This window comes from Macrotis lagotis, chromosome 7 (assembly GCF_037893015.1).
Source record: "Macrotis lagotis isolate mMagLag1 chromosome 7, bilby.v1.9.chrom.fasta, whole genome shotgun sequence".
Classification (NCBI taxonomy): Eukaryota; Metazoa; Chordata; class Mammalia; order Peramelemorphia; family Peramelidae; genus Macrotis; species Macrotis lagotis.
In genome coordinates this window covers 185,831,178-185,850,778 of record NC_133664.1, presented here as the reverse complement: position 1 = coordinate 185,850,778, position 19,601 = coordinate 185,831,178, and the positions used below count along the sequence as shown (strand labels likewise).

At 32.8% G+C, this 19,601-nt stretch overlaps 1 protein-coding gene across 15 annotated transcripts in view; it reads right to left on the bottom strand.

The window, feature by feature from the left end:
- The window catches only part of LMNTD1 (lamin tail domain containing 1), a 155,503-nt gene that overhangs the window by 41,770 nt on the left and 94,132 nt on the right, over positions 1-19,601 (bottom strand). For 8 of the 15 annotated variants that reach the window (XM_074194217.1, XM_074194212.1, XM_074194223.1 and 5 more), the window contains 3 exons: positions 12,230-12,360; positions 8,379-8,590; positions 1,282-1,486 (listed from right to left, as the gene is read on the bottom strand). In XM_074194217.1, coding sequence (XP_074050318.1) covers positions 1,282-1,486; positions 8,379-8,590; positions 12,230-12,336 — 524 coding nt within the window. In that variant the 5' untranslated portion in view covers positions 12,337-12,360. Of the gene's footprint in view, positions 1-1,281; positions 1,487-8,378; positions 8,591-9,432; positions 9,637-12,229; positions 12,361-17,458; positions 17,547-19,601 lie in introns of those variants that run through there. The other 7 variants (XM_074194220.1, XM_074194213.1, XM_074194219.1 and 4 more) reach the window with 4 other exon arrangements.

Here is a 19,601-nt window from a genome sequence, read left to right as displayed (position 1 = left end):
AAATTAACTAGTGTTTCTTCTTCTGAACTCACAATTTCTATGAAAGGTACTGGGGAGGCTAGGTGGCATAGTGGATAGAGCACCGGCCCTGGAGTCAGGAGTACCTGAGTTCAAATCTGGCCTCAGACACTTAATAATGACCTAGCCGTGTGGTCTTGGGCAAGCCACTTAACCTCACTGATTTACAAAAAACCTAAAAAAAAAGGTACTGGCTACTTAGTTACTTAGATTTAAAATTGTGAAGTTATCCTTGACTCATTCCTCTTATATCTCTAAATACTGTCCATTTTTCTTCTGACATACCACTCATTTTTCACTGTATGTTCTCATTACTACCCTAATTCATGTTCTTAATTTACCTCCTTGTGACCAGATTAAGAGAGTAGTCTACCTGACTCATCTCTCTTCTCCTATAACCCATTCTGCACAGCACTGACAGAATAAATCATTCTTTAGCATCAGTTTAGGGTTATGTCAATACACGCTTTGAAATTGTCAATAGTATAGTAATTTTTTAACTACATCAAATCTGAATATAAATATAATAAAATTTAATATAACAATAATATTAATATAATATAATATAATATAATATAATATAATATAATACAATATAATACAATATAATATAGTATAGTATAGTACAGTATAGTACAGTACAGTACAATATAGTACAATATAATATAATATAATGAATACAATACAAATACAATTTAATAATAAAATATAATAAATATAATAAAAATTTAAGTGCTTCATAATCTAGTTTTACTTGCTAATGTTATTTCTTACCATTTCAATTTCTTATGGACAAACTTTTAAGAGAATTCTAATAATCATCACACTAGATTAAGTTTGAGAAAAAGCTTTTCTTTCTTCTTGTGTTGTCATTTTTACAAGCACCAAGAAGCTGGAGAAAAGCCAAAGAGCAAGGAGAAACAAAATAAGAGAAGAAATGAGTCTGAATAACCCATCAACTAGCATCAACTAGTTTACTGACCCATGAATGACTGATCTGCCTATATTTTTAGGTTTGCTTTTTTTTTAAAGCTTTAACTTGTCTGGAATATTTTATCTAGAATTAAAATATACCATTTATTTGTTGTTTTCTAACTTTTTTAAAAGGAGGTATGGAATGTGACTTAGTCAGGCCTATGTAATAAATCCATGACAATGAAAAATGAGAATTTCTGGTTCAAGTCAATTTCCTGTCAGTACCTACCCTCCAATCACAATCTTATGAGCCTTTAAATAATAACTATTTCAAACAAGAACACGTACCTGGATTTAGATATGGTGGCCTCATCTGGAAACAAAATTTTATTTCTATCAGAGAATTCGGAATGTGGGAGGCATCTCTCTGAATCGTAGAACATAGAATGAAAATAGTCCTCCCCTTCTCCTAAAATAGTAGGCTGAGGTGTAAGGATTGCAGAAGGTATAGAAAGTGGTTTCTGGAGCACAGAAACAGAGGGACTTCCACTATCTTTCCGAAGGAAGTAGAGAACAAGAGTGAGACAAACAAAAAAGAAGATAAAAAAAAGAAGCAGTAATTTGCATCTTTTCCCAATTACAATGAAACATTACATAATTCATAATTTTTATTATCAGTATGAAACTATATCCTCAATAAAAATCTTTAAAAATCTTAAACCTGACATAAAATGCCATCTGGTAAGTGAATATTTTTAGTGATATGTCAATTTTATATCCTGAGGAGAATTGGTTGAGATAAGGGATGTCACTAGCAGAATAATCACCCTGAAATTTAGATGCTACTAATAAAAATATTATTGGTTAGGAGGAGGTAGTACATGTGAGTTTTTCTCTTCCAAATGAACATATATCAGAATCTCTAAAAATATATTATTTTGTTTGATAAGGAAAGTAAAGGACAATGAGTCTGCCTCAACTTGCCCTCCCAAACTTAAGTCTTAAATAAGCTCGGCTCTCTTTCCTTTCTTAAAGAAGTTTTCTGAAACTTTCGGTGCCAAGATGGAGGAGTGAGGTAGCAGCTCCTGAGGCCTCCTGAATTCTTTTCCAAAGACCTTGAAAACACCTCATAACCACAGATTTGCCTCATTGGAGTCTAAAGGGGAGACCCATAAACAAGCAGGGTAGCAAGTCATACCCCAGGTGGCCTGCAGAAGTGCTCTTTAGCCCCAGGGCAATCCCCCCAGGAAGACCCTAGTACCAAGTAAGCCATCAGTAGCCCAGTGAAGACCACCCCCAAGTGTAGACCAGTGCCATCATTGTTGACCAGTAGTAAGACTCTGCTCCCATCCTGCCCTAGGACAGGCCAACAATGAGACTTCACTCTGGGGGAGGTCAGCAGCAAGACTCTTCCCTTGTGGCCAGCTAGCAGAGAGGCTGTCACCAACATAACAGGTGAGCAGCAAGTTCCCACCTCTGGCATAGGCCAGCAGAAAGGCCCTACCCTCAATACAAGCCAGTAGGGATGTTCCCTACTGGTCTCCCTATACCTTTTATACAATGAGATGCAACAGTCAGATCCTGAACTCTGGCAGAAGAAGCTTGGGACACAGGAGCAGAGTCCAACTCTTATACAAAAGTACAAAACCAGAAAAGAAACCAAAAAAAGAGCAAAACAACAATAACAAAAAAGAGCTTGAATACAGAAAGTTACTATGGTTATAGGGAGGAACAAGGTACAAACTTAGAAGAGGACAGAATGACTACATATGAAGCCTCAATAAAAATGTAAATATGTTTCGGGCCTAAAAAGAACTCCTGGAAGAACTTAAAAAGAATATTAAAAAGCAAATTGGAGAAGTAGAAGAAAAATTAGAAAAAATGAGAGTAATGTTAGAGAATCATGGAAAAAAAGTCAGTAGCTTGGTAAAAGAAACCCCCTAAATGGAACAGGATATACAAAAGTTCATCAAAGAAAATAACTCCTTAAAAAATAGAATTGGGGGATGGCTAGGTGCACAGTGGATTAGAATACCTGAGTTCAAGTCTGGTCTCAGACACTTAATAATTACCTAGCTGTGTGGCCTTGGGCAAGCCACTTAACCCCATTTGCCTTGCAAAAACTAAAAAAACTAAAAATAAAAAATAGAATTGGTTAAGGAGGAAAGGAAACACAAAAGTTCACTGAAGAAAATAATTCCCTAAAAATTTGCACTAGGCCAGTGGAAGCTAGTGACTTTGAGACAAAATCAAAACAAAATCAAAAGAATAAACAATAAAAAAATGTGAAAATTCTCACTGGAAAAACAACTGATGTGGAAAATAGAACCAAGAGAGATAAATTAGGAAATATTAGACTATTTAAAAGCCAAGATAAAAAAGAGCCCAAACTTCATATTTCATGACATTAATAATCAAGGAATGCTGCCCTGATATCCTAGAGCCAGAGGACAAAATAAAAAAATCAAGAGAATCCACTGATCATCACCTGAAAGAAATCTCAAAATGAAAACTCCCAGGAATATCAAAATCAAATTTCAGTATAGCCAAGTCAAGGAGAAAATACTGTAAGCAGTTAGAAAGAAACAGTTCAAAAATTGTAGAACCAAAGACAGTATTATACAGAACTTGGCAGCTTCTGCACTGAAGGATTGGAGGGCTTGCAATATGATATTTCAGAAGGCAAAGGGATTAGGATTACAATCAAGAATCATCTACCCATCAAAACTGAAAATAATCCTTTGGGGGGGGTGAAATCAACATTTACCTAAATAGAGGACTTTCAAGCATTACTGATGAAAAGACCAAAGCTGAAAAGAAAATTTGATCTTCAAATACAGGACTTAAGAGAAATATAAAGAAAAGGTAAAAAAAGAAATAATAAGGCTTTTTAACTGTTTATATTCCTATAGGCAAGATGATAATTGTAACTCTTTTAAGAACTTTTTCACTATAAGGGTAATTAGGTATATGTGTGTATGTGTGTGTGTGTGTGTGTGTGTGTGGTGGGTGTGAGATGTCTATGATGGGATGATATCCAAAAAAAATAAAATTAAGGGATGAGAAAAATTATTGCACTGGGAGAAAAGGGGAGGTAAAAGTTAAAATGGAGTATTTTATTTCACATAAAAATGGTATGAAAGAGCTATCACAGTAAAGGGGAAGATGGGAGAAGGGTGGTAAGTAAAGCCTGAACCTTACTTTCATCAGAATTGACTCAGAGGGAGTAACATATACACTCCCCTGGATAAAGAAAACTTTTGTCCCCCATAGTGAAGTATAATGAAACAGGGAACTGTGAAGGGGGTTGGGGAACTAACAGAAGGGTTGGAGGATTGAGGGAGGTGGTAATTAGAACATAAAACACCTTGGGAGGGAATAGGGTGAAAGGCAAGAGACAGAAAAGGATAAATAAGGGGAAAATAGGATAGAGGGAAATATAGGAAACATAGAGTGAGTTATCAAAGCTGTATGAATGGAAACTTACCATAAAATAGAAGTTGATAGAAGAATGGATGAAAAATCAGAATCCTATAATGTGTTGCATACAAACATTACATTTGAAGCACAGAGACACATATAGATAAAGGGCTAGAGCAGAATCTATTATGTTCTGCTGAAGTAAAACAAAAAAACAGATTTAGCAATCATGATTTTGGATAAAGGAAAAGCAAAAATAGATCTATTTAAAAGAGAAAGGAAAGAAACTATTTGCTAAAAGCATTGTAGATAAATAAATAAATGATATTAATATTAAACATATATGCACCAAATGGTATAGTGCCCACATTTTTAAAAGAAAAGTTAAATGAGTTACAGACAATAGGACCTCAACTTTCCCCTCAGAACTAGATAAATTTAACCAAAACTTAAAGAAGAAAAAAATTAAGGATGTGAATAGAAAAGTTAAATCTCTGCAGAAAACTGAATGGAAAGAGAAAGGAATATACATTTTTATTAGCAATACATTGCACATAAAAAATTTTGACCATGTATTACAGCATAAAAGTCTCTCAACCAAATGCAGAAAAGCAGAAATATAAAATTTATTCTTTTCAGATCAAAATGCAAGAAAATTATATTCAATAAGGGGCAGTAAAAAGAAAAATTAAAAATTAATTGAAAAACTAAATGATTGAATCCTAAAGAATGAGTAGATCAAAGAACAAATCATAGAAACAATTCATTATTTCATTAAAGAGAATGATGATGATGTTTGTCCTTCATCCAACACATGAATTTAATTTGAGTGAGGAGGTGCTATGCTAAGTCACTAGCCTCACTTTCTCCTGCAGTCATCTGCAACCATTGACTAGAATATGATTCAGAATGACTGGAGATGGCCCTGGGATGCAAGACAATCAGGGTTAAGTGACTTGTCCAAGGTCACACAGCCTTGTTCTGTCTTCAGGATCAGGGCCCTACCCACTTAAATCCCAAAATTTATGGGATACAGTCAAAGTAGTACTTGGGAAAAAATTTATATCATTATTGATTATATCAATCAAATAGAGAAAGAATAGATTGATAAATTGCACATGCAATTAAAAATAGAAAAGAAGAAATTAAAAATGAAAGAAAAAGAGCAAATTAACCCTCCCTAATTAAAAACCAAATTGGAAATAACGAAAACCAAGGGAGAGATTAATAAAACTGAAAGAAAACTTAGAAAAAATTTTAAAATCTTGAAACTAGTTCTTAAACTAGAAGTTGATTTTATGAAAAATAAAACCAATAAAATAGATAAACCATTGATTAAAAAAGGAAAGAAGAAAACCAAATTACTAATACTAACAATGAAACCATCTGAAGAGGAAATTTTGTCTAATTATATGCCAATAAAGCTGGCTAAGTGAAATGGATGAATCTTTACAAATCTAAATTGCCTAGATGAATAGAAAAGAAAAAAGAATATTTAAATAACTCAATCTTAGAAAAAGAAATTGAACAAGTCATCAATGAACTCCCTAAGCAAAAAATCCCCAGAGTCAGATGGATTCACAAATTAATTCTATCAAATATTTAAAGAAAAATGAATATTTGGAAGAAAAGAAGGAATCTTACCAAATTCCTTTTATGACACAAATAGAGTGCTGATAAATAAAGCAGGAAGAGCAAAAATATAAAAAAAAACACCATAGGTCAATCTCTCTAAGGAAATTCTGATGTAAAAAATTTTAAATAAAATAATGGCAAGGAGATTAAAGCTATACATTACAAGGATCATATACTATGACTAGGTGAGATTTAAAGCATGTCTGGTTCAATATTAGGCAATCTAGCAGCATAATTAACCATAACAACAAAACCAAAGGAAATTATATGATTATCTCAATAGATGTAGAAAAAGTCTACAAGACCCATTCCTATAAAAAACAGAATAGAGTAAAATACAAGACCCATTCCAATGAAAAACACTATAGAACATAGAATAAAAGAAACTTTCCTTAAAATGATAAATAATTAAAGTTAAAGTTAAAGTTAAAAGCTTAACCAAAGTTAAAACCATACATTATTTATAATGGGAAAAGCTAGAAGCCTTCCCAATAGAATCAGGGGTGAAGCAAGTATGCCCATTATCACTACTATTTTTGAATATTACATTAGAAGTACTTGCTATAGGAAAAGTAAAAGAAATCAAGAAATTAGCATAGGTAATGAGAAAACTCTTTGAAAATGAAATAATGATACATATTTAGAGAATCCTAGAGAATCAACTAAAAAAAACCCTTGAAATAATGACTTTAGCAGGATATAAAATAAACCCATGTAAATTATCAGCATTTTTATATATTATCAATAAAACCCAGCAGAGAGAGAGAAATTCCATTTAAAATAATTACAGAGAATATAAAATTTTTGGGAATCGACCTGCCAAAACAACTCCAGGAACCAAACCCATATGAACAAAATTATAAAATATTTTTCATACAAATAAAATCAGATCTAAAAAACTGGAAAAATATTAATTGCTCATGAGTAGGTCAAGTCAATATAATACAGATAAATTTCTGCCTAAATTAATTTAATTATTCAGTGCCATTCAAAAGAGACTAAAAATTATTTAATAGAACTAGAAAAAATTAAAACAAAATTCATCTGGAAGAACAAAAAATAAAGAATATAAAGGGAATTGATTGGGGGGGATGAAGTTGGTCTAGCTATATCAGATTTCAAACTATTATAAAGCAGTAATTATCAAAACAATCTGGTACTTGCTAAGAAACAGAGTTGATAGTTACATGGAATAGATTAGGCACACAATACATTGTAGTAAAGGACTTTAGTAATCTAGTGTTAGATAAACCCAAAGATCCTAGCGTTGAGGACAAAAATTCATTGTTTGAAAAACACTTCTGAGAAAATTAGAAACTAAGATAAGATCAAAATGGGTGCATGATTTATTCCTAAAGGGTGATACCATAATTAAATTAGGAGAGCAAGGAACAGTTTAACTATCAGGTCTATGGATAAGGGGAGACTATAGGACTAAACAAGATAAAGGGAGCTTTAGGAAACAAAAAAATGGATCATTTTAATTATAGTTGAAAAGGTTTTTCACAAACAAAACAGTGAAATCCAAATTAGAAGGAAGTAAAAAAATTGGGAAAAAATTTATAAATATCTCTGATAAAGCTTTTGTTTCTAAAATATATAGAGGAACTGAATCAAATTATATAAATACAAATTATTCCCCAAAGGATAGGAACAGGCTTAGTGCAAGAATCTGATTCTAATTATCTGTACAATTTTTCTCTTTAGAAATTTCTGGGGGCAGCTAGGTGGTGCAGTGGATAAAGCACTAGCCCTGGAGTCAGGAGTACTTGGGTTCAAATCCGGTCTTAGACACTTAATATTGACCTAGCTGTGTGGCCTCGGGCAAGCCACTTAGCCCCATTTGCCTTGGGGAAAAAACCTAAAAAAAAATAAAGTATAGAAATTTCTGGTGGTAGAATACAGTTATCACTGATCTCTCTACCTGTAGAAAATCTCAATAGTTTTTTGTTTTTGCTTTGTTTTTAATCAATAGGTTTGCAGAAACTGGTACCAGAGAAGTGTAATAATGGTGTTGAAAGGGAAGAAGTTTTCCACCAAGGTCTCAAAGAAGATATCAAATGAGCATAGGCATAAGCTCTGACAAATCCTACTGAACTTTTTTCTGTATAGGCCTAGTAATGGATGTAAGTCTGTCTGATATCAGCTTAGTTAAATTTAGAAAGGTTCCTCTTCAACACCTTTTACCAGGTGCTAAATTGTTTTAACGAAAAAATTCATGAAGATAATTTAATAAATAGTACAAGAATGGGCTATGTGGTAAGCTTTAATAATATGAGAATGATGCATATCTTCTATCAGGCACAACGAAGACATGGCTATTTCTGGATTTCTTTCACTCACAGAATTTCTCTGAAATTTATGTTTCAATTTTTTTATGTCATACTTACTTATTTTGTCAGTTCTGTCAAAAATTGTTGAAGATGACCTAGAAGATTTTTGTGCATCAACTGAATATGTAGCCAATTCTGTATTTAGAGAGCTGGACATGTAGCTATTGGGAAGCATATCATGGTTTGTTGATTCTGACAAATATGTTGAAGAAAAGCGGACTGAGGATTGTTGTAGCAGATATGGTTTATAAAAAAGTTTTTCTTCATTTCTATGTTCAAAAATAATATAAAAATTTAATTTAGTTATTAGGATAGGAAATTAATATTATATAAACTAGGAGTCTAAAAGACAAGGATATTATTCAGCTTTCTTTTAAGCATATACTTCATTGTCTATGAAGTCTTGAATTACTAATCTTGGAAATCTGAATGAAACTTCATTATTGTTTTATTACATCTTTTAAATTAATCATTGTAATTTAATTAATATTTATATATCAACAAGGATTCTTTTGTTTATTTCTACTCTCAGAAATTACTCTGACTTACATATCCTACATGCAAATAAGAACTTTCAAATAAGAAAGAAGGATGAAGAGATAATAATTATTATAATCACAATAATAATTATCATTTATATAGTATTTTAAGGTTTGCCAAGCACTATACATATATTATCTCAATTAATATAGATGTAGAAAGAAGAAATATATTTTAAGCACTATTATTATTTTGGGGAATTTTACAATGAACATAGGTGAAAGGATCTATAGTTTTTAAAAAGACTATGCTAACTTTACTATTTTACTACTTCATTGTCATTTATAAATAACAGGGATGATTTTCTAAGATCCTTTGCAACTTTATTTTTTTGAGGATTTCAAAGTACTTTTTATCAATGGAAAACATCATAGTATTTATGCAGTATCTCCTGAAAACTCATTTTTAAAGGATAGTCATGGAGACCCAAAGTTTTTTTCTCAGACCCTCAGGGAGACTGCTCCCTAAATATATCCTCATATTTGTTTGCATTATTTTATTGAACTTTAAAACTTATTAAAAAATTCCAGAGATGTTTCCATTCTCCACAGAGATAGAACTACACTCTCACCTTATTGTCCTCTGCTCAGATGCTCTCCTTAAGCTACAGGTCAAAGTATTTTTGCTTCCTTTATGCAATCACTGAAATCCATATGGAGCAGTCTTTGCTGTTTTAAGTTAGCTGTAACTTCACTAGAAGTCCTCTTATAATAGCTAAAAGTTACATACTGTTTTAACTATACAATCTCCTTACAACAATCCCGTAAGAGAAGTAGCACAGGTATTATTTTCTCCATTTTAAATATGAGGAAACTGAGACCTAGAAGAGTTAAATAATTTGTTCATGATCACAGTTATGAGGCAAAATTCAAACCCAGATCTCTTTTGGGTTTAAGTATAGCACTTTTTTTTCTAGTATATTGTTCTGTAGTATGAAGATTTATATCTCACTTAAGATACTTGGTAGCAAGTCATTTATACTTTCTGAGCCCTCATTTTCTTGTGAGTAAAATAGAAATAATAATAGTACCTGTTGTGAGGGATTCAATGAGATGATGCCTATAAAGCTCTTTGAAAACTTAAAGCCCTAGGTGAAGTACTATAGGAAAGTACTATTTTTCTTATAAGAATCCTTATGCCATCAAAGTGTACTCTTTTGCTCTGCTTAGGTGTATACAAAAATATATATGTTTGTGTATATGTATATATGTATATATGTATATATATACATATATGGAGAGAGAATATCTCCTCATATATGGACATATACATATACCTATACATATATGTGTGTCTGTGCACTTAGTAGAATAAAGATCTCCTCAATGAAGAGGAGAATATAGAAAATAAAGGTTAGCAAAATCTCTGCAGATTGTAATCTTTGCAAATTGCCTGAAACAAGGAGGGTGAAGTCAAAGACACCGAGGTCCACACCCATACATTAGAGGCAAAACTTAAACTGTTTTTTGTTCACTCGGCCTACTATCTATCTAAATATGTACAAACACACTGTGTGTATGTTATGAGTATGCAATATATGTACATAAATAAATTATATTTTATTCAGTTCATGACCATGATTATAAATATTATGTATATTTGTTGACTTGGTTTAAATCGACTTGCACTCAAGCTTCCCTTTTAGATGCCATGCCTAGTTAGAGACTCTGGGTCTGTGAATTCCTCACTATGCTTACTTGACTTAAGTCCTACTCTCAAACTTCTTTTTCCCCCTAAAATGAATACCACTCTAACAAACCTAGGGAGCAAAAATCTGTAAGCAAGACTTTAACTTTTGAAAGACCATGATAACAAACATTTCTGAAAATTATAGGGTCTAGGGTGTAGAGTGTGAGACTCTTTCAGGTCCAGTCAAATGGAATGACACAGGCTAATGTAAATTTTTTTTAAACTCAGAGAAAGGAGGAAATAGATTTTCCTTCTATCTGGGTTTCATTTCAGGCAAGCTGATTGTCTCTTTTTCATTTTTATGAGTCCCCCCACCCAGTAAAACATTTTCAAAGAAAACTGAATTTATTATAAAACAGAAACTCCTTCTAAAAGTCCCCATGAATGCTGTACTCCAGAAAAGCTGGTCCAAGGTTCCTGAGCTTTCTCAACTACTTAAGTAGTTTAAGACATTTCTAATGGACACAAATAACATTTAAGAGGTTTAAGTGCTTCAGCAAGGGACTCATACAATGCAGTCCATTGTTCAAACCGTACACTGATCTCTGCCCTGAATTTTTAGGGCAGAGAGGAAAATATTTCAGAAATATTTCCTTTAGGATACAGAAATGTATCTCCTGTTGTTAGTTTTGACTTTGTCAAAGTAATTATCTAAACGTTAAAGCACAGAATTTTTTAATAAAAATTATTAATCCAGAATTTAATGTTATATTAAGGAAGTACTCAATTAGCAATATCAATAGCTGTGGTCTTTTAGGTGACTTCAGAAGTCTTCAATTGTCAGAAGTTGTAATTGAATTAGACATTAATTAGAAGACATCCAAGATCTGGAAATAATAGTACTTTTACTATTTTCATAACAACTGAAAATATATTATGTTAGAAACTATATTTTCATTGTAGAAACTAGTTGAAATCAATGTAAACACTTCCAGGGTAATTGTGTTATTAGTAAAGAAATGCTGACACTAGTAGTTATCTCTTAGAGACTTGTATTGATCAATATAAATAGAAAATACATTCTAAAAGGCAAAATAAGCCCTCAGAAGGCCCCTGAAAATTTCAGAACTCTGCCTAGATTTGGTTAAGCTGTGCAAAGAGACATATACAAATTACCTTCATTTTCCAATTGTATTTGATCATTATATGAAGGCATTCATTGATTCATTTATTCACTCATTCAACAGCCAAGTATAGAGTCTAGTATGACTCTTGTATAAATGATGAGATGTCCTCACCTCTATTTAAACTAGGGACTCAAACTTTGTAAATGTCTTTGTTTTGGATAGGAATAGAGTTTGAAGTTCTGTTTTTGTTCTAATCTAATGTTTTCCAAACTTTTGACCTTTCATTATAATGACTGAATTCATAAATGCCAGTCTAGGGAACTCAAGAGTAAACAGAGATTAGAAAAATTTAGGAGTATTATATACTAGTTTTTAGACTATAAAGTTTTTATACCTGAATCATTTTGTAGCCACATTTATTATCAAAGAGAAGATATTACTAGTGCTGAAACAATTTGCTATTTTGGAGAATTTATAACTTCAAGTACATTTCAAATTCATTTGCTTGGTTCTTAAACACATAACACATACACATGAAGTTAAGTTCAAGTACCTAATCCTGAATTCTCAAACTAAGTCAATATTTCTTTTTTCATGTTATGAAGCTCTTACCGATATTCTTCCTTTGACTGGCCTCCGAGATCATCGGCTTCACTTGGTGAGTGGACTTCATCTTCTGGAATTGTAGGATTTTCCTGAGATGTTTTCTCGTCTTTCATCTTGACTCGAGGATTTTATGTTTCCTAACAAATCAAACCATGATGTCAGGCAATGAATCCAACTCTTGTTCAGGTTTTTTAAAGTGGCCTAAATTAAATCATTTGAACCAATTAAGTTAAAGTAAACCAAAGGCACCTGTCTGGTTTAATGTAAAGACTAATGATTAATGAGAAATGTCAGAAATGTGTGATGTCAGAACAAAGGTTTTATATAAATACATATTTTTTCCCCCGATCATTGGTAAATATACTTTGTAAAAAACTGAGTTCTATGAACAATGTACTTCATTTTCTCTCTGTGTATATAATGCTTACCCATCCCTACCTAATAAAACTACTGTGAGGATGAAATTCCAGTATTAGATATGAATATCCCTAGATATATATATGCACAATAACAATCTAGAATATTATTATTGAATATAATTAATTTTGTCCAAGATGAATGAATAAAGCTCATTAAAACGGTTCTTGCTAGTGGCCAAAGAAATTGCTGGAAAAAAAAGTGGACCTAAGCAGTGTTCTACAGCTGAGGAGCTAAGATTCAGGCTCTGACATCTACAGCAGGACTTGGCAAACTATGGATCTCCAATTGATTGTCTGCTTTTGAATAGTCAATGAACTAAGAATGATTTTTACATTTTAAAAATAAAATATTTTGTAGCTTTAAGAGATTTTTAAAATACAAAAGTTATTCTCATCTAGTTGGCCATACAAAAACAGATGGGCTAAATTTGGCTCATGGACCATAGTTTACCAGCCCCTGATACAGACAATACTATCTCTTAAAACTATGAGATAATATTATAATATTTAGGTTCATCTAGTATAATAATGTTTCACTTGCTCGAAAATATTGAAATAAAGTAATGAAATATATATATATATATATATATATATATATATGTACACAAAAGCATCATTCCTTTTAAGTATTTTGTTTTCAGTCAAAGAAAGTCAAAATGCTACATTCATTATTTTGGATTCTTCACTGAGGTCTTAAGAATAGTGATCAAAGAACAGTACAAATCTCAGTCAGGCAATCTTATTAAGAATGTCTTTCCTTGGGGTGGCTAGGTGGCACAGTGGATGGAGCACCAGCTCTGGAGTCAGGAGGACCTGAGTTCAAATGTGGCCTCAGACACAATTATTAAAATTGCCTAGCTGTGTGACCCTGGGCAAGTCACTTAACCCCATTGCCTTGCCAAAAAAAGAATGTCTTTCCTTGAATAAATGGAAAGAATGAGGTTAATGAATTTATTTTCAATAAAGAGAAACAATAAGTCTAGTGGCTATAAAAACTAAACTAGAAGCCATGGAAGCTGAGTAATGATCCTGGCTCTGCCTATAATGATTTAGAACAATTGAAATAATTTCTTTGAACATCATTTTCTCTACCTATAGATCATACTTATGCCTTTCTATCTTTTGTGAGACTAACATGAGAGTAACAGATGTGGAAAGCTAAAGACAGACCAGAATAAAAACAATATAATTATTGAAAATAATTGTTATTAGATGATATGTAAACTTAATTTAAATACAAAGCTTTGTATAATAAGCTCTTAAATACCTTCATTCATTCATTTTCAAATTAGTATCTTAGAGTAAATGAAACTATTTAAATACAAAATATCTGTGCTTAGAAACTGTTTATATTTTAATATTTCAAACTTAAAATAGGCATTTTACATAACTGGCAACTTAGCTTTGTAAGATAAAACATGTGACTATCTTCATCCATCCCATGATGAAATAAAATTTTTTGACAGTGTCATCATGGACTAATTATAGAAATTTAGTTTCAAAAGATTTGTAAGGTTACATATAATTTGGAGGAATTAAAATGGATTGATTTCATATCAGTCCATATTCCCAAATTCTCTCTAGTAAAATTTCTTACTTTCAGAAAGGTTTACTTATGTTATACAGAAAAGGAAGCTAATTATGACCTCATAAAAAGACAACATTTTGCTAAACAAAACATCAACTGAAAGAAACACTGAGAAGTGTTGGATCTGAGAGTGGTTTCTATTTTCCTGATGAGTTCATTTTCTCCTACTTTTCCCTTTCCACTGGATGATGACATGTCTGCAACTAAGCAAATTTCTATTCTTATGCTATTCCAACCAGAGGAATGTCTTTCACCCCCACCTCCACACACGCACAGAGGAAGAAGCATTTTAAACCACCTTGGATTTCAAGGTTTAGCAAGCTTTTGCAATGGGTCAAGTGTGGCACTGATCAAATTTGTGCGCTTGAGAAGAATTCTAAAACAACTATTCAATACACATTTGTGGTATTCAATACAAAGCAGATACAAATGGGCTAAAAAGATGGTCTCATTTGAGAGTCAGGGTTGATAAAACATAGAGTTTAGCCAAGGAAGAGAGAGAGAGATAGAAAATGGTATCTGTGTTTTAAGCTCTAGCATTTTGTCTGGTCCTTGTGCTGAAAAGCCAGAGAGCTCAGAGGGTTTTGTGTCCCTGTTTTTGTAGTGAGTTCCCCATGAGTTTCCTTGAGTGACTGATGTAATCGTCTTCCTATTATGTTGGTGATGAGTTAAAACACTTACCCAGGAAATGAGAAGAATATCCCTCAGGGAACATGTGTGAAGGTAGCAATCATTTAGGAATGGGGGCAAGCAAGAATGTTTTAATGCCTAGTTAAATTATTTTTGTCATTTTACTTGATTAAATACCTTTGCTTAGAATTAATGATAAATTGGTGTGATTTGGTACAAGAAACATTAATAAGGGGGTAGTGAATGATGGATTTGATAAGATAATTATTCTAACAGTACTTTGGCCCTGAGAAAAGTTTAGGCCCAGGAGGCTATATTTGTGGGAGTTCATTTAGGGTCTCTCTCTCTAGCATTGCAGAGATCCACTGAAAATTTTTCTTTTTCTAATTTTCCTTCTAAGGCTGTGATTGGATAGCAAAGTTCTGTGAAATTACTTTTCTAGGTCAGAACAACTTTGATTTAAAAATAATATATATTATTATTTCAGGTTGTTATTGAAGCTACTGTCATTTTTTACTGATGTGATATTTAACTATTATTGTATTTGTATACTAAAAATATCAGATTTAATAGTCACTGTGGCTATTCAGTTAGAATATTGTTACATTATAGCTGGACTGTATCTTTATTGAGGACATTTGTCTGGAAGGTAATCCGAGGATAAAGATATTACGAAGATTTACGCAAGGCTAGAGACATTTTGGTGAAAAAGACTGTATTGCTGTGTCACAGGTATAAAGGGATGAAGAATAACAACTATATTATGGGAGCTATCTGAAACAATGGCATATATACATACACACACATATATATATATATATATATATATATATATATATATATGTTCCAGTATTCCCAAAGAAAAACAGCCTGGGTCAATTTGGAAATGAGTAATTAAGACTCCTTACTGCTGCCTAGGAATTACAGAACAAGTTTAAATCTCTTTTTTTTTAATGAGAGAAGGGAGGCAGTGTGTACTGTGGAAAGAGCTCTGAACTTGGAACCTCAAATTCAAAGCCAGGCTTGTCAAGAATTCTGTGTGATCTTTGGCAAGTCACTTAAGATGTCCAGTGCCTGTTTCCTTAATTGTAAAATGAAAGGATTGGATTTGATGAGCTCTAAATTCTCTTCTATCTCTAGAGAGATAATTCTGTGATTATGCATGTGATAGGCAGGCAAGGGAAAGTTCTGCCAGCAGCTCATGACTTGCAGGCATTCCCCTTCTCAGTGATGACTTGGTACTTGTACCTTCCCCAGCAACTGGTGATTTTAAAGAAGTAAATACTCACAAGGGTAGATGATCAGTCTAACAACACTACAACCTTCAATTCAATTAGACATTTGTGAGGATAAAAATGCATAAGTAAATACAAAGTGAGGGCACTGGGTGGCGCTGTGGGTACAGTGTTGGGTCTAGAGTCCAGCAGATTCTCTTCATGAGTTCAAAGATGGCCTCAGCTGTGTAACCCTGGACAAGTCACTTCACTGTGTTTGCCTCAGTTTCCTGAAGAAGGAAATTACAAACTACTCCAGTGTAATTTCCAAGAAAACTCCAAATGGGATTACAAAGAGTAAGACATGATGAACTAAAGGCAATACTCAACCAGTGTGGTTCCAGTCTGTGCTTGAATACTTGGATAAATACAAAGTTATACAGAATAATTTCAAGAGGGAGAGAACAGTAACAACTATGAAAGATGAGAAAAAGTCCTTATGTAGAAAGTGACACCTGAGTTGTACTTTGAAGGAATCAAAGATTCTATGAAAGGAAAGAAGGAATGCACTTGGAGATGAACCCTGGGCAAAGGGCCACAGAAGTGGGAGATGGACTACCTCATTTTGCACAGTATAGAGGTCCATATGACTATAATAGAAAGTGTGACTATCTATGGAATGAATTCTTTTCAAGCAAGGACTATCATCCATCAGATGGTAAATGATACTGAGACAGAGGAACCATAAAGGCAGGTAAGAGAGCTGTGATGTTCATGAACCATATGAGGTTGAATCAAGTGTTCATAGGGACTAAGACAACAAGTCTGAGGGAGACAAAGGAAATGGATTACATTGCTCTTTACTTTTTTAGGTAAAACAAAAAGAGGAAAAACCCCCCCACCTCATTTATTATAGAAGAGTAGTAGCTGAGATAGCTTAAGATGGGAGAAGCAGAATGCCAAGCTGATCTTGAAGTCACCCTTGTGATAATTCTAATGCAAAACTGACTGGGTGAAATAACTACTGCATCATTAATCAGTTCCTGTGTTTCTTTTCTTATTCCAAACTTAGCTTCTCCCTGACTTGTACTCTGTAGCAACCTGTCCAACTCAGGACCAAAAAAATTACCCATATCTTTGATGATTCAACATTTGAAGAGCTCCTCCAGAGCCCATTCCACTTTGGACAATTCTGATTGTTAGGGAATTTTCCCCCTCACTTCAGTTAGCCTCTTGAAATTTCACTAGTTGCTCCTGATTTTGCCCTCTGGGATCAAACAGAACAAGTTGAATCTGTAGGATAGTTATTCAAACACTTAAACACAATTATCATGTTCCCAACGAGTCTTTTCTTCTCCAGCTAAACATTCCCAGTTCTTTTTACCAGTCTCCAATATGACATAGATTCAAGGCCCTTCATCATTCAGGCTGCTCTCTGAACACTCTCAGCTTATCAATATCCTCCTTAGTCACTGAAAAAGGAACACAATATTCCAATTATTGTCTGACAATGTAAAATACAGAGAGATGATCACTTTTTTCCTAGAACCTAATATTCTCCTAATATAGCCCAAGATTACATTAATATCTTTGTCATGTCACTGTTGACTAATAATGAGTTTGCAGACCATTTTCTGACTTCCAATCAGATTGAGAACTGCAAGTAATCTTAAAATCATATTTCATAATTCTCTCATTTACAGATGAGAAAACTGAAACATGGGAAGAGAAGGGTTAAGTAATTTTCTTGAGATCACAGAGGTAAGGAAGCTCCACATTTTACAATCAAATGCCTTTCCTTTTTACCCATTATCTCTCTAATCCATCGCTCTTAAATATCATGAAAGGGAATATAAAAGTTTGATGTGATATATAAGAGATAGAAGTTACTGATAATCAAGATGAATTTTTAAAAATGCAGTGTTTAGGAAATAGAATTTCATCCTTTGATATAAATTAAAAAAATAAAAATATAAAACCTCATCTGTGATAAGATATTCTGGCATTTTTTGAATAGACAGAATATATAGTATGCAAATAAGCAATATAGAAAGAATTGATTTTGTACATTTTATGATTCTGGGTATAATATCTGTATATGCATATATATTATATATATATAGATAGATAGGTAGAGAGAGATAATTTGCAGGGTAGAATTCTTATTACTTATCTACATATAATATCTATAATGAATGTGTAGTTGTTGAAAAGGACACACCCTCCTTCTCCCTGCTCTTGCCAAACCACACCATAAGAGTTTTCAAACAAAATGATTTAGAATAGGGGAATGCAATTTAAAGACACCAGAAAGGTTCAGAACTTGTTATGTGTTCTATTTTCATGTACAGTAGAAACTCACAGTATCAAATTATATCTTCTACATAACAGTTTCTAGAAGGTACCATTTACCCTTTTCCTCCACTGACAGATCACAATGGAGTCCTAACTAGATTATAGTATGATATTAATGTTTTCACTATAGAAATATTGTCAGTTCTAATTTGAAACATTCATATGTATCACAACAAAAGTTCAATTCAACACTCATTTATAAAGTAGTTACTACATGTGAAGCACATAACTTTAAACTACAATACTGCCCCTTTAATTGCAAAAAATACCTTATATGCACTATTGAGTCCAACATCATAGCCATTCTGTTTTTTTTGAAAGTGTGAATGGAGGTAAGGAAAATGTGTCATGCCTTTTTATAAGGGGTGGAGGAAAAACTGTTAAGAACAGAACAAAAATCCACCAATCATTACACTTTATTGGTCATACACAAATACAATTTGGAGGAAATATAGGAGGAAAGGGCATATTAATGATCTTTCCCAATGCAGTTTTCAACCTCATTTCTTTCAGTTTCCTAAGTTGCCTAAATCTTCAGAGTTACAATACAGCTGTTACCATTCTAGCTAGCCAGTCTAGATACTTGAACATCATTCCTTCTTTTCTCTAATTAGCAGAGAACTAACTTATTTCTTATACCAAACCCTTTCAAGTCCCAATTCAGCTCTATCTAGCCCTCCAATTGTGTTCTATTCAACCTCTCTTCTAAAGTTTGTAAATTTTCTTTTATCTTAAATCACTTTTATCTTATATCACTTTACTACTTCTATCTTCTAGAGTCCACCAAAACATGGTTTCTTCCAGAAGATTCTGAATTCCTGATTGTCTCTCCAATGATACTCAGTCTGTCATTGACCATGAACTGGTCTAGGAAGAATATACACATTCCTTACTCTTCACTGTCACTTCTAGAATTCTTTCCTAACTCTTAATTCATATTCTCAAAATCTTTGATATTATCCCTTATTTTTTTCTATTCTCTAATGAAGATATGGTCCTCTTTTTCTAGGTCAAACTCCTTTATCATGGATTTCATACCCTCCAGGAGTTTGTTCCCTTCCTCATTCCCTTTTCTTTTTTTTTAGTCTTAAATTTCTTCCTATTTTACCTCTTTTCTTGTTGTCTACAAACATATATTTCCCTAAGATGTGATCCTACATTTTACTTTCTTT